At 37.0% G+C, this 24,436-nt stretch overlaps 4 protein-coding genes across 4 annotated transcripts; 3 read left to right on the forward strand and 1 right to left on the reverse strand.

Moving 5' to 3' along the window:
• Window positions 1-5,561: 5,561 nt before the first annotated feature.
• Window positions 5,562-6,625, forward strand: LOC137721812 (PEBP (phosphatidylethanolamine-binding protein) family protein). Its single transcript, XM_068460821.2, has 2 exons — window positions 5,562-6,091; window positions 6,411-6,625. Exons 1-2 carry the CDS (start codon window positions 5,663-5,665, stop codon window positions 6,483-6,485), a joined length of 504 nt encoding a protein of 167 aa, XP_068316922.1. The 5' UTR covers window positions 5,562-5,662; the 3' UTR covers window positions 6,486-6,625.
• A 4,102-nt stretch (window positions 6,626-10,727) lies between these two features.
• LOC137722099 (F-box protein At3g07870-like) lies at window positions 10,728-11,843 on the forward strand. Its single transcript, XM_068461081.1, has one exon. The coding sequence runs from the start codon at window positions 10,728-10,730 to the stop codon at window positions 11,841-11,843; it is 1,116 nt and encodes a 371-aa protein (XP_068317182.1).
• A 1,579-nt stretch (window positions 11,844-13,422) lies between these two features.
• Window positions 13,423-16,530, forward strand: LOC137722697 (BAG family molecular chaperone regulator 4). The gene is made up of 4 exons (XM_068461760.2): window positions 13,423-13,923; window positions 14,542-14,876; window positions 14,960-15,106; window positions 16,112-16,530. The coding sequence occupies exons 1-4, from the start codon at window positions 13,683-13,685 to the stop codon at window positions 16,313-16,315; spliced, it is 927 nt and encodes a 308-aa protein (XP_068317861.1). The 5' UTR covers window positions 13,423-13,682; the 3' UTR covers window positions 16,316-16,530.
• A 394-nt stretch (window positions 16,531-16,924) lies between these two features.
• On the reverse strand, window positions 16,925-20,274 carry AMT2 (ammonium transporter 2). The gene is made up of 3 exons (XM_068461759.2): window positions 19,350-20,274; window positions 18,567-18,956; window positions 16,925-17,609 (listed from the first exon to the last, which is right to left on the reverse strand). The coding sequence occupies exons 1-3, from the start codon at window positions 19,992-19,994 to the stop codon at window positions 17,172-17,174; spliced, it is 1,473 nt and encodes a 490-aa protein (XP_068317860.1). The 5' UTR covers window positions 19,995-20,274; the 3' UTR covers window positions 16,925-17,171.
• Between the last annotated feature and the right edge of the window lie 4,162 nt (window positions 20,275-24,436).

Below are 24,436 nucleotides of genomic sequence, written 5' to 3' on the forward strand. Positions count from 1 at the left end.
GACTCGCTCATTGAGCGAGCCGTGCTAGCATCTCCCATATATATATAAAAGGATGAATGCTAATTCTTTAGCCCTAACTAGTGCAAATGTATGGAAAATATTTTGCCCTAGATCACAACAGTATTTTCATCAGTGTCCTCCATTCCATTGGGCGTTGAAAAACACATTGATTCATTCATTACAAGTTTCGTTTCACTTGTTAGATTCAAATTTTTTGCTTCAGCAGTGCAAATGATGGATTGTTACTTTTCCCTCAAGACAAAATAACAAAAGCAAAGCAAAGGAAATTAAGGAACCAGGTGGGGCTTGGGCTCCCTAGCAGGACACATGAGGCTCCAGTTTATTTGACAATAGGAGTGTGTAGAACCCTAATTATTCTTACTCGTTCAAAAGAAAATTACCTGCAACATCGGTTTTCGTCAAACCGCACATCAGTCACAAACTTCAGCAGATGTATGAGGTGATCGATGGTCTTGGCCACATATTATTTTGACATAAATTCGTTTTTGTTTTTCTATTCAATTATTTCAACGCCATCATATATATCTTCAATAGTATGTATAAGTTAAGTATGTTTAGCCAAAAAATATAATAAGTTTAATGTCTGTATATAGTTAATTTACGTGGACAAAAACGGAGTTAGAAATTAATTAAGTGGGCATATCTTACAAAGTTCAATCTCCATTTTCTTGATAAATCAGGGTAATTTGTTCAACTAATTGTTTCAAATGCCCAATTTAATTTGTCACAAGTGAGAAAGTAGATGGGTTTAGAGGCACTTAAGAATTAATTGGAATTTTGTAAATAATTTAACAAGATTAAAATAAAATTCCCAAATGAAAAGGGTGAGAGTGGCATGTGTCCCTGGACCTATGCTCCATTCGTCCATGCAGGTGGATCGAAGTGCACATGCATACGGCCAATTCCTATATATAACGTTAGTGATCCTAAAGTCAGTCTGGCATAAAGTGACCCAAATTCATCTTTTGAATTCTGTAAGGTACATTTTACATGTTAAAACCCCAACGTATTTCATATATTTAATGTAATATAGATTTTTAGCACAATGACATGTATTTCTGTAAAATAATGCATTAATTAAAAAAAAACCAAGAACTTATATATTATTCCACTGTCCACACGTACTGGGATGGAGGGAGTTGGTAACCTACGGATTAGCCACTTGATGTTTGAGTATTGGGCCCACGAAGATTGGAAATGGAAACATCGACATCATACGTAGTGATGATTTACTGTTGAGGGAAAGTAAGTTACTGTTACGAGCGGCTGGCATGGTTTTTAGCTTTATAAGGTGAATACAGTGCAGATTCTGGCCGGATATTTTTTTTTTTTTGGAAATCTCAGATATTCTGTAATCGTGACCGTTTATTGTATATCATGCGGTTATTTTTTGTTATGTACTATTTATATTTAATTTTAAATTTTAAATTTAAAATGATTTTTAACCGTACGATATACGATAAACAGTCACGATTACGAGATTCTCAGGATTCCAAAAAAAAAATCCGGCGATGTTCCACAGTGCACAGGTTATTTTTACTGTTGCTGCAGTTTTTGAGTAACAGAAACGTTACGAAAGGTCTTCTGTGTTGCCCTAGCTGTTTCATTTGCTTTTCTTTTTTCATGGTTTTACACTCATCCTTCAAAGTCTCAAACCTTCTCCACCTTCCACATCTCTTTCTGCATTTAATGGAAGTTGACTTGTTCTTACTGCTTGTACAGTTTTTGGGACCGATACGATAAAAGTAGAATTAAGGAGGAGCACACGCAAGTACAAGGATCACGGAACTCCAGACTATATAAAATACACATCATTTTAAATTACTTAATCAAATATTGGTTTTTGAGTGGACATTATCACACAGAATTTAGCTGAAAACGTTGGAAGAATGTAAAGTCTGAGTCCCCAACTTCCCTGCACTGTTAAAAAGCCATAAAATGATGATTATAGTTGGACTTAACACATACACGTAATATGTTCTCATATTTAATAATAAATATTATATGTTGCGGTGCATTATGCGGCTTAACTCCGTTTCCTTTCCTCAGTGTGTATGTAAAAGAAAAAGAGTACGTAAACATGATAATATCAACTTTGGTTGAAATTTAGAGATTTGAATACCAGCCATCACAACAAACATATATATGTAGAAATGTTCTCTTAATTGTTGAAAAAGACCAAATCCGTTTGAAAGATAAATAGAAGAAATAGACAAAGATACTAAAGCGATGGTCGGTTAATTTTCTCGTGTTCCCAAATCAATAGAGTTAAAAATAAAAAAAAAGAATTATATTGACACGTACTCGAAAATTCCATATATTACATTCTAGAAATATAAAAGTATCTTGAACAAAATTTGCATGAGTTATTTACTTTTTCTTTAAGTTTTGTTTTGAATCTTTAGCACAATCAAAATTAAAGTAAATCATCTAATCAAAGATTTCAACAAGAAAAAGTACATAAACATGAAAAAATAACGACTTATAAACGGCTGCTTTATTGTGATTTTCAGATGATATCGTTTTATGTGTAAAGTTTGAAAAATAAGTCTTTGAAAATTCAGTTTCAGAACTGCAAAAAGCAATATATTCCTGTAAAACATATACGAGCTGCGCCTGCATGAACAAGATTATAGTGTTCGTACTATGTATTGGACCAAACAAAAAAATGATGAACTAAATATTGTTTTATACGAATCGGCCTTACAACGCAGATCAATGGAGACGTATCAGAAAAGGGGCTGTCCTTAGCACTGATCTGCTACCATGCCCTATCACTTCATCAACACATACATACACACATGCAACTTGGAATGCTTTCACCTTGTCTTAAGGCAACACGTGCCTGCCTGATGGAACTGTTTTTCTTTTGAGTAGATGCACAAAATTGTCAAACACCCTACCAGCAACATCAGCAGGATTGGATGTTACGCTGCGTTTAGGCGTATATTATTACGGATAATACTTGAATACTCATTACTGAGTGCTTATTTTTTTATTTTGTTCAATGATATTTTAAATATCTATTTTTATTATTTCAAAAAATAATATACATGTTATTTAATTTTTCTTGCACCTAAAAAACAAAGAAAAACTAAGGAAAAATGTTTGAAAGTTTTGAGTTTTAACGATAAAAATAAAATAAAGGGTAAAGTGGATAGTACCAGGATTGACTTTTTAGTGTAAAAATATAATTTTTCGTTACAGTGAACAGTACCGACAGATTTTCGTTAAAATTTCCTATATTACAAGGGATATATTAAATTTTTTTATTGAACCAAATGAAAAATGAATACATAAAACACTACATAAATATTATCGCACCGTTGTCATAATAGACCACTCTAAAAAAGCTTTTATCGGTCAGTACACAGTTACACAGTCTCCCCATTCCGGGCATTCCCACGGTCCCATAACCAATAATTGCAAATTACATACCTCCTAATCATTCTTTTTTTCTTCTTTTGAAGTTTGAAGCTATATAACGTACTCCCTACTCCTATTTGGTCTCTCTTTTTCTTTCGTCTAATCTAATCACAAAATCAGAAACTTTGGGAGCAATTTGCATGGTTAAATATATTCTTGGATCAGACTAGCCCAATTTTCATGAATGGCCCAAGATCTAGGATCTCATCCGTCGAATCTAGGTAACTCTATTGCAAGATCAGCGCGGACTTTGACGAAACTAAAACATATATAATCTCATTGCTCTGTGAGGTTGATCGAACAATCTACGTAGTCAGATGGTTTGACTAAAAAAAATTCGTATTTAACAGAGAGGGCAAGATATTATGAATTCAATTAAAACAGCCCAGACTATTAAATTAAAGTGAACCACTCTGAGAAATAAAATAAAAAAATGCTAGAGATACCACCAATGTAATATAAATATGTGATTTACATAGCATCACGCATAAAAACGATAATATCCTATTGAATAGAACTTAATTGAATTCAAGTCACATTCATGTAAGCATGTGAGTGTCAATGAATATATTTATTGATTTCTTTTCAATCCATTAACTTCGCTAATGAGTTAATTGGTGTTGAGGAAATTACGGAATCTCGTTTTAATTAGGATTTGAAGTCCTTATTGTGCAACTAACCAAAGGGACTTATGTGGTTAGACAAGATATCGATATCATTTAAACTCTAATGTTATCCCATGATTTGGCCAATCCCTACTACTTAGTAATAGGCCGGATCATAAGGAGACTCATCACTATAATAGGTAGTCCCTGCACTCATATCATCCTTATCAATGTTAAAAACCCTATTCTATAACAAGGACTATCGGCTGTTGAGTGCAAAAGACTTCCTTCAAAACTCTAGCAGTCATGGCTTATTCTTCCTCCTCTTCGGCAGATAAGTTTGTTTTTCTTTTTAATTATTTGATATATTTATTGTAATTCTATTTGTTATACCTGTGATGCTAGTAACCTGTTGATTGCTAATTACTTCTTACAATTCATGCATGTACCAATTGAGATATATAAAAAATACAATGTTCTAATCCATATCTACATTTTCATTGAATTTTTTTTTGTTACCTTCATTTCAGTTCTTTAGGAATCCTAACAACTATTTTACAGTGATGAAAGCTCAAAAGGTAAAGACATGGAAACAACGATTATGGTGAATCAATTGTATGATAATTTTGTTGAAGAAGATCATACTGTCAAACCACTGAAAAATTATTTATGGACAGATCAACATGATGCACGTCAACCCTAATGAAATATTACTTAGGTCTAGGTGATCAAGCTCCATGATATACCGATGAGAGATTTTGGGGGCGCTATCGAGTGCGCCTACGTAATATTTTGTACAAAAACCAGATGCGTTAGAAGTTATGCCGTTATCACTCTATCAAAAGACATTTGGGCTCTAAATGAAATGCCAACTGAATTGTGCGATGAGTATTGTAAGATGATGGAAATTTTTGTACGGTATTAATAGTCGTGCTTTTCATCATTTTCCACTACTCGTCACATAAGACATTTGCATATGCTATCATTTAGAACGCGGTTGTTATATTTTGATAAGGCGATAAACCACTAGCTCCCAGTGCATATGATTTTTGTATAAAATAAGCATCGTTGCTGACAACTCCAACTATGCAATTTTGAACAATGAAGGCAGCAATCGGTAGCTCCTCCGAAATTGCTTCGCGATATATCTTGGAGATTGATCACGTAAGACTGAAACAATCTTTCTTTAGGCATTGATGTGTGTTATAGTGGAGCTTCAAAAATTTTATGGTATTAGAATAGGTTATTAGCATGTTAGTTAACGACTACACATACTTTATGTTTTACTCAATCTATTTTGCCTATTTAAGAAACTTGCTGAGAATAAATCCGACTAAAAGATGGAATCACTTTCTATGTTACGGCAAAACTTAAATTTGACATATTCTTCACGACTAATGGGCCTCTTTGAAACGGAAGACTCGAGCAGGCTCCACATGTCATCGTACGTGTCACATCACGATACACCTCGCACCTTCTATCGCCAACACGAAACTTCTTCACACAAACGTGTCTAATATTTGTGCACCCAAAAACAAAGCTTTATAAAGCTCGTACCTAAAAATAGCCATATAAATCACCAAAGTGCATATGTACAAACCAAAAGAGCTATGGCTTCCGGCGACGAATTCAGATTGACATCACCCGAAATAGACCATGAAGGAAGGTTACCCAGAAAATACACAGGAGAAGGTCAAGGAACAAAAAAGAACATATCTCCACCTTTAGAATGGTACAACTTGCCACAAGGGACCAAGAGCCTAGCCCTAGTTGTACAGGACATTGACGCACCCGACCCAAAGGGTCCGCTCGTGCCTTGGACGCATTGGGTCGTGGTGAACATTCCACCGACTCTGAAAAAACTGCCGGAGGGTTTTTCCGGTAAAGAAGAGGAGGTGGGTGGTGATTATGGCGAGATCAAGGAAGGTAACAATGATTGGAAGGTGCCTGGGTGGCGTGGGCCCATGCTGCCTAATCATGGTCATAGGATCGAGTTCAAGCTTTATGCTTTGGACGATGATCTGCACCTAGGTCACAAGGTATGTTTGTAAGTCTATGTTGTCTTTTAACATTCAAATAGAATCTGTTCTCTTGTTGGACTATTTGACAACATAAATAGTTAAGTCAGTTCTTATATATTGTTAAATTATGAATCCGATTGATCACGTAAATCGACTATGTGTCACCATAAATAGTTAAATCAATTCTTATATATTGTTAAATTGTGAGTCTGATTGATCTCGTAAATCTTCACTAATGCGGGACTCGGATTTAAGTAAATATTAGTAAGAGAATATTAAACCTTTTAGAAACAGTTTATTTTATTTTATTAAATGTTAAAATTTGGGTGAGTTGCAGGTGACGAAGGAGAAGGTGTTGGAGGCAATTGAAGGGCATGTTCTGGGAGAAGCAGTGTTGATCGCCATTTTCTGATGCTAATTACTATATATTAGTTGTTTGGATGTTGTACTTTGACTTTTTTATCATGCACTTTTTTTCACTTAACGTGTGATGTTATCTTTAGTTTCTCAAGTTCTGAGCAAGACAATAATGTAAAATTAGTTTTTTTTTTTTTTTCAAAAGAGTTGGGAGTTTTCGGAGCAAATATATATTACATGAAGTTAGAGGTCTGCAGGGAAACTGTTGGTTGGACTCCAAAATTAGAGATGCTTATGATTGAAAAAAGAAAAAGAAAAAAAATCATGGAACAAATTATCCTTTCATATGATTTGGTGGATTTTATTGTGCATCACCTTTTGTTTGGTTTTGATACATTGTGAGCTAAGGTAGGCGCGGCCCTAGGCCTCAAATATTAATCCCAAGGCCCATGATAATATTGTTAAGCAAATGTTTTATAACGTAAGTGATTTGCTTCACCTAATTTCCTTCAAACCCTTTTTGGCATATTTGCGGTTAACTCTTGCACTCGATTTTTGTTAAAAAATTTGTCATATAACCTTCAACTTGATTCAGTTAAATAATGACCATTGGAGTTGCTCCGTTTAATGATGATAACATTAGTAATTGGAATTGGAGAATGCGTTCGTGTAGTATTGAAGAGGGACTGAAAGAAGTGAAGTGATTAGTGTTTTTGGGATTTTGTGAATAGTGTATTTTGGATTTTCGGCATTCGTTTTTGGCCCCATGATACTTGTTTTGGTTTGGAAAGGGTTTGGCAAGATGAGTCCAACACACGGCTTTTTTTTATTTTTTTATTTTTTTAATTTTATTTATTTATTTATTTTTTTTTGTGACATAAGACGTTTTGGGTGTTTAAACATCGTTCAGGGGTTTAGAACAGCGACGGGAATAGTGTATTTTGGCTTTTAGGTATTTGTTTTGGCCCGTGATCCTTTTTTCGGGTGGGAAAGGCACTGGCAAGTGGCAACACGGGTCCAACACACGGCTTTTTAGTGACATAAGATGTTTTTGGAGGTTTTAGGGGTTTAGAACATCTTTCTAAAAGTTTGTTGAGTGTTTTGAGTAATTTTGTACTGTTCTTTTTACTTTCTTTTGCAATTGGGATTTTCCTATGACTATTTGACTAATGGAGTTGTGTTGATTTATTTATTTATTTTTAAATGGACAACTGGAGGCAAGTTACGGTTATTTATTCTTTCTGGGCCCAAAGATGTTATGGGAAATTTCATCCTATTCGTGACCACAGTGAAGTAGACTCATTAGCTCGAAGCAACGAACTCGGAACCTTCCATATTTTTGTTTATTAGGAAGCTGTAATCCGCGTCCTTACCAGTAGGCCACTTGCTATGATTGAGTTGTATTGATTCAATTTTTATTGTATTAATCATTAAATAAGAGTATTTTTTTTATTAATTCTCTGGATTATCCGAGTTTTACTAAAACGAAATAGTTCGTGAATCCTTAATCAGATACTTTCGCTCTGTCAATTATGACCATCAAAGCCTAAATAAAAGTAATACCATGGTTAGTGACTTTGAATCCAATAACTACCTTTTTTTTAACATTTGGGGGTGGTTGGGGACTCAGTTTGGAATTCGGTGCGGGAGGGATGAATGCTTTTAATGAAGATGATCTAAGTCTCAAATTTGTCATCTTATAAAATAAATCACAATTTGAACAGTCTCACTCCTAATTGTATCGAAGCTTTTTGAATAAAAAAAACCCTTACATTAATGCAGGGGTGATTAAGTAAAGACAATCTTGATGTCATTAGTGTGGTCACGCCCATCTCTCTGAAACTTCAAGTAAAGTGGATTTTAGATTTAGATCTGAATTACTTTTTTCACTTATAAACATAACCAAGACAACTCTACGTCTGGCCCACTCCAAAGTCCCTTTTTTCGGGGGCATGTTAAACAAAAGAAAAAAAACTATATTGGCTATTTTATAAAATAAATCACAATTTATATGAAACGATATCACTTTTAATTGCACCAAAGTCTTTTACATAGAATTCTCACATTTATTAATTACATGTGCGATTAAGTAAAGACAATATCAATATTTTTAATAATTTATAGCGGCCCATCTCTCAGAAACTTTTTTTGTCGAGTCTCTCTGAAACTTTAGTACAAGTTCCTTGCACAATTAGGTAAGTGCCCTTAGACTTTTCGGCTAGTTAAATAAATAACGACTCCAAATAGTTTTTGTTTTCTTTGTATGATTTGTATTGTGAAACAAGAGAAGTTAACAAGTTTCTTCTTCGGATCTTATGCTTCTACCTTCTATTTTATTTTTTCGAGCATGTATTTTTATTAGACGATCGGAGCCGTCTATGCTCTAGACTACTTAAAAAAGATCGAAAATGGTTTAGCCGATCGATTCACGTTGTATAGTTTAAAGAACAATAATCTACTTACGCTATTTTACACGTTTTATGTGCTGGTAACTTAAATAATTGATAAACATTACTTGCATTGCGAAAAGTAACTTCCTGGGTAAGATAAGAAAGCTACACTTCCAGCTAATCGAACACGATAATCTTCACTTCTGTTTGACCGAGGTTTCTAAAGAGTTACAAAACCTGGAATCACCAAGTAGTAAACAAGCTACCTGATGAGAATCAAACCTAAGATCTCTCACGTACAAGTGAAGAGGAATACTACTAGACCGTAATACTAAGTGACCATTTATCTTGAAGCTATTAGTTTGAAAATATATCTGTTCTGGTAAAAGGCATTTGTTGCTTTTGGGTCTTCAACGTCCTTTTTTCGAGTAATTGTTTTTAGGGTGTATCACACTTCTTCCTACCGTTACAGTTAAATTGCGTAAGTTATTTCATTTCTTACTTATTTCCGTAATAGGTAAGATATCTTTAACCTACAATTAAATTGCGTAACTTATTTCATTTCTTTCTCATTTCATTTCAAATCACATATCCATTAAATCTATATATATATGCAAAGCAATTAAGCATACTCCTGGAAGTGCTATTGACACCTTATACATTTCACTAGCTTCTTTTCCTACCTCTTCCGCTAATTTTTGACTTCCTTCTTATCATTTTATTACAAATGAAAGAGGAAAAAACAGTCATGAGTGAGCCTTTATCTTAGTTTGGGTCAAGTATTGTTGGTTTGCATCCAGTTGCTGGAAATCTTGGAGACTACTCAAAAACATAGTGGGAGTGGATAATGGATTCAACTTTTGGGTCTGCTTAACGGCTTCCTTAGCTATAACTCATTTGTTTCCAGACCTGCTTGAATATCAATCGCCATATAAAGCGATAAGTTGAGGTAATTAAACCCTTTAGCTCATTTATCTCTAGAATTATTTCCATGTTTTGTTTTCATGTGATTCTTTCGTTCTTTTTCACACATCCTAAGATGAGTTTGGCAGTTCTAGTGCAAATTCGCGTATCTCACATATTCCTCTTATTATTTATTTATTGCGTATATATTGTTGTGTGTGTTTTTTGTATTTGATGACAAATTTTTTAATGTGTCCGAGATACGGGATGGTATACCATATGACATTAAATAAGTTGAGGGTCACTTGAAGAATAGAATTTCCCTCCGCTTATAATAAAATGTGATGTACAACTTCGTGTTCTGGGCACACTGAATTTTTTTTTTTTTTTTTTTTTTTGGTATTTAGGATAATCTACATTGAATTATTAAAATATTAAGGGGAGAGGAATTCAGGATCTTACAACTTTTATGGCTGAAAGACGCTGCTTGTGTTTAATCTCTAGAAATAATGAAGCTAGTAATATTATCTTATTTTGAATAGCTAGTTCAATTGCATAATCGATCTTTGGTTGAAATAATCATTTAATTTTATAAGGTGTCAAAAAGAACTTGAGAAGCACTTAGATTTTTGTAAAAAATTTCAAATAGTTTCTAATAAGAGTAATTCTAGTTAGATCAAATTTTTAATAAAAAAACTTCTAGCAAAAACTCTTACAAGCATAAGCGTTTTCTATATAAGTGAATCTTAAATGAGCCATAAATAATCATTTTGGTATCTGTTGAAGTGAGTGCCGATTCATGAATATAACTACTCGTGGTTCAGTTTCCCACTGTATAAAATCCTAGCTAGATATGTTCAGTTTAATGTTGAGTGAAGAGCATTGTGTGCGATATGTTCAGTTTAATGTTGAGCAAAGAGTATTGTGTGTATGTGTGTGTCTATATTAATCTTTTGGTATTCTTGTTCAGTACCCTTGTGACGTCTCGCAAAATTTCCCATTCAATGGCGCCCAGTCTCCCTGATGAAATCAAACTCGACATACTCTCGAGGCTGCCGGTTAAATCTTTAATGCGATTTCGGTGTGTGTGCAAGCCATGGCTTCATGTAATCTCCAATCCTCAGTTCGTTGCGCAACACCAGAGAAACACAGTGGTCACAAGCACCAGCAACAACAACATCAAGCTCTTCGTTGCAAAAATGTCAGATGACCATCTCAATCTCCTTTCCATAGACTATAATGATGATGTCGTTTCAACCAGAGTGCTCAATTATCCGTCAGTAATTAAACCAGATATGGTTATTGATATTTTGGGTTCGTGTAACGGTTTGGTATGTCTAGAAATTGACTTTGGCGAATACCCTTACAACATTATCTTATGGAACCCTTCCACCGGAGATACCAATGTGTTACCGGAACCTCCTTATGTTGACCGTAATAAGATATTTTACGGATTAGGGTACGATTCCTCCGCTGAAGATTACAAGTTAATATTGGGCAGTCGTGACAGTACAACTTCAACTGAAGAGCCTTTCCGATCCATGATATATGTCTTTACAGTCAAAACGAATTCATGGAGGACTTGTCGAGACCCGTATTATCTTGAGAAGAATGATCACCGGGGCTGCTTCTTAAATGGAGCTCTTCACTGGATACAGCTTCAGAGAAGAATTTCTAAGATCGTCTCTTTTGATTTAGCAGAAGAAAATTTTAAGAGCACACTGTCATTGCCCCAACGTGACGATAGAGATATCTTCGTCGGAATCGGGACCAGCCAAGGTTGTCTCTTTGTGTATACTTCAGCGCTCCAGGATAAAACTTTTTCGATATGGATTATGAAGGAATATGGAGTCAAGGAATCTTGGAAAAGAGTCGCGAAAATTTCATCAACGAGATTAGCTAGACAGATTTTTGTTGACTTTTGTGATCTTACTGTAATGCCTGTATGCATCTTCGAGAGTGGTGAAGTTTTGCTGGATCATGAGGGAAGGATCTTGGTGATCTATAATCCCAGGCAAAAAACATACAGAATTATTATCGAGGCTGACGACGAAAACGACGTTGAAGCAGTTACTTATCCAGAGACTTTGGCTTTACCTGGAGGTGGTGCAAACATGTGAAAGTTTCAGAAATCTGTCTTGCCTATTTCTGTGTTTGTTAATTGTTTCTTATTTCTTTTAGTTTTGGTATGAAACTTTGATCTCAACAAGCAAAATTATAGACCAGCGAATTCAATGGAACATAGGCTGATGTAGAACAAATGGCGGAATGAATTGAAGAAAAATGGACCGTTGGAAGACAAAAGGATGCATCAGGAATTTGCAGGTTTGGCGTCTAAGCTTCAATTTGGACCTATAATACCTTTTAGCCATCCAAGACCGTTTCAGCCTCCAAAACACAGTTTTAATTTATGTAATAAAGATCGGACCTTTCGCTTCCGTCCGATTAATGTCATTTATTTTCGTTTGATTCCCTAAGCTTTAGAGTTGTCGAAGGGAGTTGTAAATGACTTGTATATTTAAGTCGTGGATGTTATAATTGTAATCATCAATTCAATCTTTAATAATAATAAAAAAAAGAGTCTTTGGGATTTCTCTCAAACAACTGGTGGATTCCAGATTTTAGTTCTTTAAAGATTCACGCTTGTAATCATTTTTTACTTTGTGACGCGTCATAGGATGGTGCGTTTTGGTTTATCTACGTCACAAAATTTTGGAGTTTGAGGAGCCTCCAAATATCATTTCAAATCTTATCCGGAGGGAAGTTAATCTATATAGTTGTGGTATGGAATGCTCTTTTTCCTTGTCCGGATTGAAATTCCCAACAAAATTTTACTGAGCCCCAAATAAAACACCTTATCCTCTTCTTTATGATGCCCCAAATTTAGTACTTACACAGACGTGTGAAAAATTGTTACAAATGTATGACTACACCTTGTTTCATATATGTAACATTTTATTTTATTATTTCAAAATCACGCTTGAAACTCGTTTAATAACCATTTTGTCTTTAATTATGAATCATTTGACAATTCACATAACGTTGCTGACCTTTCAAGGTCACACTTGGCAAATTCATAATAAGATGGTTAGTTTGTTTTTCTTCGTGGCTACACAATGTAAAGAAGATTTTAACCCTAGAAACGGATAAATCAAGCATAAATTAACTAGTCAATACGCTTCTTTCCAACAACCGGAGCAGTTAAATACATAATGTTTTGTCAAATTAATCATAAATTGCTTAGGGTATGCTTGATACTCTGTTTGAGTACAAGTTTTTCAATTTGAAAATTGTTTTTGAGTCACAAATCTTGAATTCTTCTTTGATAGACGGTTTTTAGAAATTAGACTTAAAAATAACTAAAAAACCATGCCTAAGTCCTGAAAACATAAAAAGTTAGTTTTAAAATTTTTTTTTAGTCCCGATCTCTTCTTTGTGACACCCAAACACTATATTTAACATCAAAAGTGATTTTAAAAAATTAATAACATTATTGGTTGTCTACCAAACGACAAATTGCTTTTTCTTAAAGCATTACTAAACAATGCTACTAACAAAAAGAACGATAGTAAAAGAATTTGCAGATTAGCACATGTGGTTAATTTTTTTTTAATAGTAAATTATTTGTACTATAACATTTGATGTACGAGACGATGGACTCTTTACAATTTTATTACATTCACTCCCTCGTTAGTTATTACTCACTCCCAGAAGTATATTTTCCACATTTATTGGTTATTCGAAATCCACCCCCAAAATATGTGATGAAAAATGCACCGCTCAAAAACCTTTTGACGTCGGACTCGGAATGATGGAGTGAACCGACCACACCCTTCTACGAAACGCGTTCCGTTGAAACCCTCCGATCATCTCTCTCTCCCCCTCAAACCCTCACTCTGTCGCTAACTAGTCAACATCCTCACGACCACCACCACTCGATTCCCGCCTCATTTTTTACGATGGTGAAAAAGAATCCGAATCCGAAAGTGTTGGTACCCGATCAGGACGAGGAGATCGATTGGGAGATGCGCCCAGGTGGCATGCTGGTCCAGAGGCGGGAAGACGAGGATGACGCCTCGGCGGCTGCTGGTGGCGGTGCTTCCGCCTCATTTCGGGGGCCCATGATGAAGATCGACGTAGTTCTCGGCCCGGGCAACGGGCCCCACTTCGAGCTCTTCCTCCCTGCTCACTCCACTTTCGGTATTATTCTTTCACTCCTGATGTTATCTTCCATTTTAATCATATTCACTGTCACTGATATGATTTGATTGCTGTTTTCAATGGTTAATTGAAGTAGTGGTTGCTAATTTCGAGAGTAAATCATGATTAGCTAGATTGGAATTGATGGGTTTTAGTTAATTAGTGTAGCACCCTTGACAACTACTAATATTAGGGATGAACACTTCGAGAATCGAACTATAGAAGAAAAGAAGAAGCATAATCCTCACCAAGCAACATATAATCCATGGGGGAAGTGGAATAATAGTTGGGTCGAGTGGTATTCGGTAAATTAGGAACAACATTCCGACAACTATGAGTCTTGTATGAAAATACGTCAAGTTCTTAATTTGGGGAAAAAAAATTCTCCCTTACTTTTGATAGCCTTAAGTGATTCCTAGTTGTGAAATTTCTTTGGTGTCCGCAAATTACAAGGACCGGGAATTGTTTCCAAAGTTTTGGGTTTTTAAGTGTTTTATCTAATTGTATCCTTATCAAGGGCTTCTTAGTGAAAATCCCGTATTTCTCCAAATTAGTGTTTTTAATAATGGAAGAGAGTTGTTAGGGGTTAGTACTTGATTTTATTTTGGATGATGTCAGGTGATATGAAGAAACATCTTGCACAGAAGACTGATTTGGAGCCAGAGGAGCAGAGGCTCTTTTTCAGGGGGGTGGAGAAGGCAGATGAGGAGCATCTGGACATTGCTGGTGTGAAGAATAACTCGAAGGTGCTGCTTCTGGAGGCCCGGAAGGAGAGTAAGGTTGAGGAGGTAAATCAAAGCAATGAGATGCCAATCAATGCTGGAGAAGTTGGAGTAAACAGCAAAGAGATGCCAAACAATGGTGGACAGGTTGGAGGCAAAAGCAATGTGATGTCAAAAGCTTCTCATGCAATTGCTGAAGTCGTAGCCGAGGTTGATAAGCTCGCAGAGAGGGTGAGTTCCATGTCCTGGTTGTATTTGGTTACCAAAATGTTAAATTGGTTTGGGGCTCACAATGTTTTGTTTGATTTTAAAAGGTTGCTGTCTTGGAAGTGGCTGTGGCTGGTGGGACCAAGGTTTCCGATAAAGAATTTGTTGTGTCAACAGAGTTGCTCATGAGGCAGTTGCTGAAATTGGACAGCATTCAAGCTGAAGGAGAAGAAAAAATGCAACGCAGGGCAGAGGTTCGTATTTTTCATGATTGTTGGTTTCTTATGATGGAATTGCCATGCATTTTGTTTGTTCTTGTGGAAATGATGTACTGTGTTGTGCTGATCACACGATGAAGTTGTTGTGATCATCGGCGTTGAGGGTTGTTATAGTTTATAGATATAGGGAGGTGAGAATTTCTTTATTGTGGCATGCATTGTGTCAAAATTGACGTATTCTGGTGGTGAGATGGTAGCCCTGCCAATGGTCAGGGTGATTGGAGCAATGTGAAGTGATGGGAAAGGACAATCAAAAGATTCATTATCAGGATTCTATTTAGGATTCTACCTCGGTGTTAATTTATAGAGCCCCACCAGGTTTCTTGTAAATAGTTTGTGAGGAAAGGTTGGATGCATGCCTATATGCTATAGTCATTCCCGTTACATATGTAATAGGACACACAATTGCCCTTAGTAGTCAGTTTATACTGGTCCTTTGGGCCCAACTTCAGTATTTTCACATATAGTAGACTCCACTTGAGGGCTTCCACCACATAGATCATTTCATTGTATTGCTTGAAACAACTAAAGGATTGCACAATATAAGCAGCATTGTTGGCTTTCGTTGGTTGCTATGTATCATGTGTCTTACACTTGAGGTCATTATTTTCTAGAGTAGCATGATATGTGTTGATGTTGGTATTTGCGAATGGAATTCCATTACTTTCTGCACTTGGAGCTATTAGATTTTTAATGGATCAGCATTACGAGATCGGTTATCTCTCTTTGAAATCCCAATGGTTATAATATTCCTCCCCTCTCCCCCTCCCTCTTTCTCTCTCCTCTTCTCTCCAAAAAGCCTATAGGACTGTAATCCCAAGGGTTTATAGGTTTTTCTCGCTTCTCTGCTTAAACTTTATTTGTTGCAATAAGCACATTGGAATGTCAGTATGTAATGGCTAGTTTATAATTTGTTTCAAAATTTTGAAGTTGCATAGACAATTAGAGATCTATTATGGCTGGTTTAACTTTCTTGTACAGGTGCGACGTGTCCAGAACTTTGTGGATGCATTGGATGCTCTAAAGGCGAGGAACAGCAATCCAGTTAACAACAGTAGCAATGCTACCACAGTAACAACCAAGTGGGAGACCTTTGACTCCGGAGTTGGATGCCTAGATCCCCCAACGTCAACGCCAGAGCCATCGTCAGCAGAACCAAATCAGGAATGGGAACACTTCGATTAGCCAAAAGTTCTCTCTGCTTTTCTGGGTTTCAGGATTCATAGTGGAACATTAGATACTTTAGCATGCAAAGTAGCTATTTTTGGGTACTGGTACCCACTTTCACAGTTCAAGGGTTTATATAACAGCCTTCAAGCACTGTAAAGGAAACTACCATCTGCTCAGATCAAACGGAATTGGTATATTTTGGATTTATAATTGATTCGTTTTGCGTGTTATGTTGTTCGTCTTCTTATATTCCTTTTACAGAGCATTTATCTCCTCCGCTCGAGGTATTGAGTACGATTCCCCCTCCCAGTGTTGCTTGTATTAAAAGAGTTATCTGCTTCAGAAATTGAACACAGAGTGCACTCTTGACCGGAGATATAGGATTGGGTGGACAAATGGGTTAACGACACGCGTCGAGTTCTTGATTGCAGGGTATTACTGTTGAGGCCATAGAAAATCTGCCATGATCAGTCGTTTATGCTTGCTTTGATGACCTTAAATTATTGATGCAAGGTTTCCGCCAATTATGGATACAGAGTCGTGCACTGAATCTGTTGAAAGAATTATATATTGTTTGTCTGAAAATAATGTCTCCACAGTGGTCAAATTTGGACTAAGCTATCATAAATGGAATATTAGGAGAGATTTTGTCATACAAACACTATTTTAACTTAATGTTTTTGACCGTGTTCGTCTGTCACATGTGTTACAGTCTCAAAACTCGGACGAAATCATCCCATCACACAATCACGTTCAAATTTCAAACAATTTAGTGGAAAATTGTTCAAAACTTCTACTTACAGGTAACAAATACGTACATATTAATTATGTGATCATACGATACATGCATCCGACATAGTGCTGTAGGTGTTTACAAGTTAATGGTCACACCTCTTGCACCATTGATATACGGCGACGATGCCATTTCTTCACCATACACCGATGTATTCCAACCATGTCTTGTTGGGTCATATTTTTCTCCGTCACCCCAAAGAGCGTAAGCCTCTTCTCCGTGAACGGCGTCATCTCCAATGATAAGCTGCTCCTCCGGCATTCTCAGAGGTATGAAAACCCTAATTGCCAGAAGTATGATAGTGGTGGAGACTATGTTCCAAGCAATCACAAACATGGCAGCAACCAATTGTTTCAGAAATTGCATCCCTCCACTGCCACCGTAGAATGCACCTCTGCTGTTGCCAACTGGCAGCATAAGCCTGCAAAGTGCTGGCTCTGCCAGAAGCCCAGTCAGCAGTCCTCCTAAAAGCCCTGCCACTGCATGTGTATGAAATACCCCTAGGGTGTCATCCACCTGTAAATCATCACAAATTAAACACAGTAAGATTTTTATTTTTTTTATGTGACAATAAGGCAATGTTCTACGTTATTCTAATTTACAAAAACAGTTTGAAATTCGGTATAAAGAGCGAATACGCTATCCTAACCAACTAACCTAACTTAAATACGTTCTTCTTTTGTTTTATTTATGATATTTTGTTCATTGATGATTGGTCAAGCATTAAGGGAAGAGGACAGAGGACTAATGGAAATCTTCTAGAAAACCAAATCGTCTGAAAGGTGGCTATTTCATTTGGTCAATCTGCACTCGATGAACGTACAAATTTGAAGGATAAGGGAACGATTATAATATACTAGTATAGTGGAAAATGATGGATGTTATGACTTTGGTGGGACAATAAGGTTGAAAATTTTGAATACTACAAAGCTTAGGGCAAAAAGAGCCGGGGGGATAGATTAATATTATCTATCGTGGCCCTCTGATTATATTAGGTTTCTTTTGAACGATGATGTTTTAGGTATTTCTTGGCCTCGTGCCATCTCGTAATGTTCTGGGCATTGGCTCCGTTTTTCACAGAAAAAGTCAGCTTGATGAATATTTTATGAATTAAAGAATAAAACAAATTAAAATGTTTGATGGAGACTTAAACCTAATTAAGATTCTTTATTTTCACACTAACTCGATTATATCAAATGTCACTTGAGTTAAAATTTTCTGAAATAAAAGTAATTTTATCACATATTTTTTCTCATCATGCACAATTTTATTGTCTTTTTAATTTATTATTATTAAATTGATAAATCAAACAAAATTCAATGGACATGAATACATCAGAATGTTTAGTTTTAAACAACATGATTTTGCATAATATGGACATGAAAAACAAATATTTAGCCGACATTGAAAGGAAAACACACAATGCGTATCATGTGCCAAAAAACAATGAGTGTGGAAAGCAGAAACTCTTACCTTTTGCAATAGGGTAGACTTTTTGTGTAGGACCATCATGGAGACCCATGGAATGCTACCAGAAAGCATTCCCATCAGAATAGCCGCCCAAGACTGCACCAACCCCGCCCCAGGTGTGATGCATACGAGCCCCGTCATCATGCCCTGAACAGCTCCGATCACCGACGGCTTGCCGAAGAACACAACGTCGAGAGACGTCCATACAAGAAGGCTGGTGGCTGCACAGATGTTTGTGTTCAACACTGCTATTGGAGCAACAACGTTTGCAGCATAAGGGGCCCCGCCGTTGAAACCTGACCAGCCCATCCACAGCATCCCAGCACCACAAAGCATTAGCAACACGTTGTTTGGTGGAAACCTCTCCCTGTCACTCTTCAACCTTGGACCAACCTAGAACACATAGGTAAACGTAGTATAATTACATCTAAATTTTTTGAACTTAGTTCAAATTCTAAAATTAAAGATGTTTGGAAGTTCTTATAGAATGGCTAAAACCGATAATCAAAAGTAACAGAAAAACAAAATAGAAGTGTTTATGTGTTATAAAGCACCTGAAAATTAAGCCAACGCTTTTAAGCGTTTTTGAAGAAATAAGCACTAGAAATTTTAGTGAAAATTTTCAATAAAGCGCTTATGAGGTGCTTTTTAGAGAAACATTTTCAAATAGGTCAAATTTGATCTAGAAAGGGTTTCAATTTGTGAAAATGGGTTTAAGGATTCTCTACTGATGTTTCGTTTATGTGCATGATATTTTCTAAAACGCGTTTAATCATAAGTACCTACCCAATAAGCGGCGGTGAAACCTGCGATGCCCGAGGAGAGATGGATGACATAACCACCGGAGTAGTCAATTACACCCCAATGATAGAGGAAGCCACCACCCCAAAGACTAAAGGCTCCAACAGTGTATGAAAATAGAAGCCAAAGAGGGACAAAAGCCATCCAAGCCTTGATGTTCATGCGGCCAAGAACAGACCCTGCTAACAAAATAAGAGTAATAGCTGCAAAAGTGAACTGAAAGTAGACGAGTGATGCCATGGGGTAAAATGGCTCAACCGTTTGGGTCTCAATCGATCCATCGTCACGAAAGTGAGTGCTTTTGGGCACTTTGGCTTGGCTAATGAGGAACTTTTGGCCTAGAGAGGGTGCTCCTTTAGCCCAAAACGGGAGGAGCTGGTCCCCGAAGGCCATACGGTAGCCTACGAGGACCCAACAGATGAGCACGGCGGCGAAGGCGTAGAGGGCCATGAAGGCTGAGTTTACTGCCCATTTCTTCTTGACTATGCTGGCGTAGAGGATCACTAGGCCCGGCATGCTTTGTAACCCAACAAAAGTGGCGGCTGTGAGTTGCCATGCGTTGTCTCCTTTGTTTAGCCACGACGGAACCGCCGGGGTTTCTACACTATAAGCATTAGTTATGCCGGCCATGGCCAAATTTCGGGGACTAAGAGCTTTGCCTTCTTGGCTAGTTAGTATTAATCTGTAATCCTTGTTGTGGAGCTGGTTTGGTTGGTAAATTAGATGTAAAGAGAAAGAAAAGGCATGGACTTTAAGCTTTTGTGTTCTGATCAATTCATAGATAGCTTCGTGTGAAATTCACTTCTAATGGGAATTAATGGGGTTGGACTTTGACTCGTGTAATTGATTTTAGTGAGACTTGGAACCCATATTTTATACTCGCAAGAGAGGTTGACTAGAGTTTCACTCTAATGCGAGAGAGTAAATTTAAGATTTTCTTTAATTAATTTTCTCTCTTTTATTGTTAGGACTTACAAAAAAAAAGTTTAAAAAAAAAATGTACACTTAAGTTCTTATGTACTTTTTTGGTCAATATCTATATTATATATCTCCCCAATATGGGAGAGTTTTTTCGACCAAAAATGCAAATTACACACTTCATGGTATTTTACATTTTTATTAGAGTACTAAGGGTGTGTTTGTTTGAGCTCACTAGCTTTCGCTAGCTTGGACTGAACTATGTAGTGTGTTGAAACTTACCCTTCGATCAAACCAAACCAATAACAGAAAACATGAACAATGGAAGCACACTTTATTGATTGAATAAAGGAATACAAGAAAACTCACACATACAAATAGTTTTCTTGTCACATAAGTCTCTCACACACTATATCCACACTTACTATACCCTAACGTTAAGGACCCTTTTATACTAAATCAAAACCTAATCCTAGACTGAGTTGGAATCCTAAACCTATCTGAAACTTGCATCCAAGTTTCCCATACCTATTACAATTAGAACTCCCACACCAGTTAGGAACCCTTCTCGGATTCTATACCAACTTCTAACAAACTCCACCTTGGTAAGAACTCCGCCTCGAGACTTCTTCTGCTTCCATCGCTCCACCATTTTCAAGTATCAAACCTGTCTTACATGCACCAAACCCAGACAATGACTGAATTTTGATGCACCAACCACCTTTGTTAACATATCTGCAGGATTATCAGCTGAAGCAATTTTCTTTACAAGAATCTCGCCTTCAGCTATAATCTCCCGAACAAAATGATATCTTACATCTATATGTTTGGTTCTTGCATGATGCACTTGATACTTCGCCAAGTAAATAGCACTTTGACTATCACAATGCACATCTATCTTGCGCTGTTTAACTCCCAAATCTGCTATTAATCCCAGTGTCCAAATAGCCTCCTTAATTGCTTCTGCCATTGCCATATATTCAGCTTCTGTAGTTGATAAAGCAACAGTTGGTTGTAGAATTGATCTCCAACATATAGGACCATTCGCTATGGTAAACACATATCCTGTGGTAGATCTTCTTTTGTCTAAGTCACTAGCAAAATCAGAATCTACATATCCAATCGAGAACTTCTCGATTCCTTTATCATTCCGCTCAAAACAAATTCCCGTGCTCCTTGTTCCATGCAAATATCGCAGTATCCATCGAGCAGCTTCCCAATGCATTTTTCCAGGATTATGCATAAATCTACTTACTAATCCAACTGCATGAGCAATATCAGGTCGAGTACATACCATGGCATACATCAACCCTCAAACCAAACTAGAATAAGGAATGTCCTTCATCTTAGTCCTTTCTTCATCAGACTTAGGGCATAACTGTGTGCTCATCTTGAAGTGAGAGGCCAGAGGTGTACTTACAGGTTTGGTTTCATCACGGATGCCAAACTTGTGTAGCAATCTTTCCACATACTGTTTCTGTGATAAACACACCAGCCCTTTCTTTCTATCCCGTGTGATTTCCATCCCCAAAATTTTCTTTGCTTCGCCAAGGTCTTTCATCTCAAACTCATTTTGCATCTGAGTTTTGAGTTTTGAGATTTCTGTTTGATCACTAGAGGCAATGAGCATATCATCTACATAAATCAGTAAATATACATATGTACCTTCCCTTGTTTTCTTGTGATATACACAGTGATCGTATTGGCTTCTAGTGTAGCCAAAATCCTTCATAACCTTGTCGAACCTCAAGTACCATTGCCTTGGTGATTGCTTCAAACCATATAGAGATTTGTTGAGCTTGCATACTAGATTCTCCTTTCCTTTCTCTTCGTATCCTTCTGGTTGACATATGTAAATTTCTTCAGACAAATTTCATGCAGAAATGTAGTTTTTACGTCCAATTGTACTAATTCGAGATCGAACTGTGCCACCAGTGCTAGGAGGATTCGAATGGATGAATGTTTCACCACGGGAGAGAAGATTTCATTGTAATCTATTCCCTCTTTCTGAGCGTAGCCTTTTGCTACTAATATGGCTTTAAACCTTACTGAACTTGCATTATTTATTCCATCTTTCTTTGCATACACCCATTTGCATCCAATGGCCTTTCTTCCCTTAGGTAGCTCCACCAGATCCCAAGTTTTGTTCTTCTTTAGTGACAACATCTCATCATCCATAGCTTCATGCCAATTTTTAGCTTCTTTACTCCTTGATGCTTCTGTGAAATCTGTAGGGATGTCTAATCAATGCGTAGGCTATACAGGAGACGCAATCTTTGAATTTAGCAGGAAGCCCAACCTCTCTTTTTCCTTTTCTCTTGGCGATACAATCTTCTTGATCTGGTACATCATTAATCATATTGTCCTCTTCTTGCTTTTCTTCTTGATCGACACTGATTTGACCCTCATTGTCGTGTTTGTCTTCATCTCTTGAATGTTCAGTTTGTTCTTTTGCTAGCTCCACCTCTTGCACAATCTTTCGATCTTCTCTTAGTTGCATATGGGTTTCATTAAACGTCACATTTCTGCTTATTACAACCTTCTTGAGTTCTGTACTCCACAATCTGAATCCCTTGACGCCACTGTTAAACCCTAGAAAAATAGCCTTTCTTGCTCTCGGGTCTAATTTATTTTCTTTCACATGGTAATACGCATCACACCCGAATACCCTTAGTCTGTCATAATCTTGAGCAATTTGTCCTGACCATACTTCCATTAGAGTCTTTCCGTTTAAGGCTGAAGAAGGAAGACGATTTAGAATGTGACATGCATAACTCAATGCTTCTGCCCAAAAACGTTTATGCAGTTTTGCTTGTGACAGGATACATCTGACCTTTTCTAACAGTGTTCGATTCAACCGTTCTGCAATTCCGTTCTGCTGAGGAGTTTCTCTAACACTGAAATGTCGTGTTATACCTTCCTTTTTGCAGGTCTTAAAGAAGGGATCAGACGTATACTCTCCCCCATTATCACTTCTTAAGACTTTCAATTTTTTCTCAGTCTTCCTTTCGACTGTGTTTTTCCATTCTAAGAAAATATCCAGCACCTCATGTTTGTGCTTCATCATACAAATCCATGCTCTTCGTGAATAATCATCAATGAAGGATACGAACCATCTCTTTCCTCCTAGGGATTCATTCTTCGCAGGCCCCCAGACATCTGAGTGTACATAATCCAGGATTCCCTCCGTTTGATGTATTGCCGTGCCAAAACTTACTTTGGTTTGTTTGCCAAGGATGCAATGTTCACAAAAATCGATCTTCCCACTTTTGGCTCCCTCTAGGACCCCTTGTTTAATCAATCCTTGCAAAGCCTTGTTTCCCACGTGCCCTAGCCTCATATGCCATAGACAAGATGTATCTGATTGATCACTTGCTGCTACCATAGCCATTGGAGATTCAATAGTGGTGCCTTCTAACAAATAAAGCAAACCCCTTCTTGGCGCTTTCATTATCACTAATGCTCCTCTTGCAACCTTCAATGTTTGTTTTTCTGAGTAGAATTTACAACCTTGATCTTCAAGAGTTCCAAGCGAGATTAAATTCTTCTTAAGATTTGGGACATATCTCACCCCTTGTAGCTCTCGGACTACACCATCATGGTGTCTGATTTTAACACTACCAATTCCTTTCGTTGCACATGGATTATCATCCCCCATATATACCATTCCAGTGAGGGTTTTGAACGAAGAAAACCAATGACGTTGAGAGGTCATATGATGCGTGCATCCAGTATCAAGCACCCAGTGATTCATATAATTTATTCCGTCTGATGCAGTTAGGGCACAGACGAAATCTTCATTGTCAGCCTCGACAATGTTTGCCTCTGAGTCTTCATATTTCTTCTCTTTGTTCTTGGCTTTGATTTTGGGACAATCCTTTTTCCAGTGCCCTTTCTCATGACAGAAGGCGCACTCATCTTTATCGAGAAACTTTCTGTTGCTTGAGGCACCTCTCGAACGAGACTTGCCTCTCTTCTTAGTTGCTGGTTTTCTTTCCTTTGATCTTCCTCTTACCATTAGTGCTTCAGAATTGTTTCTCTCTTGTCTGTCTAAATTGCGGACTTCATGATTCATCACTGCGCTTGAGATTTCATCAAACTTAAGAGTTTCTCTACCATAAATCCATGTCGTAACAAACGACTTGTAAGATTCA

This window comes from Pyrus communis, chromosome 4 (assembly GCF_041283825.1).
Source record: "Pyrus communis isolate YQ-2024b chromosome 4, ASM4128382v1, whole genome shotgun sequence".
NCBI classification, from domain to species: Eukaryota; Viridiplantae; Streptophyta; class Magnoliopsida; order Rosales; family Rosaceae; genus Pyrus; species Pyrus communis.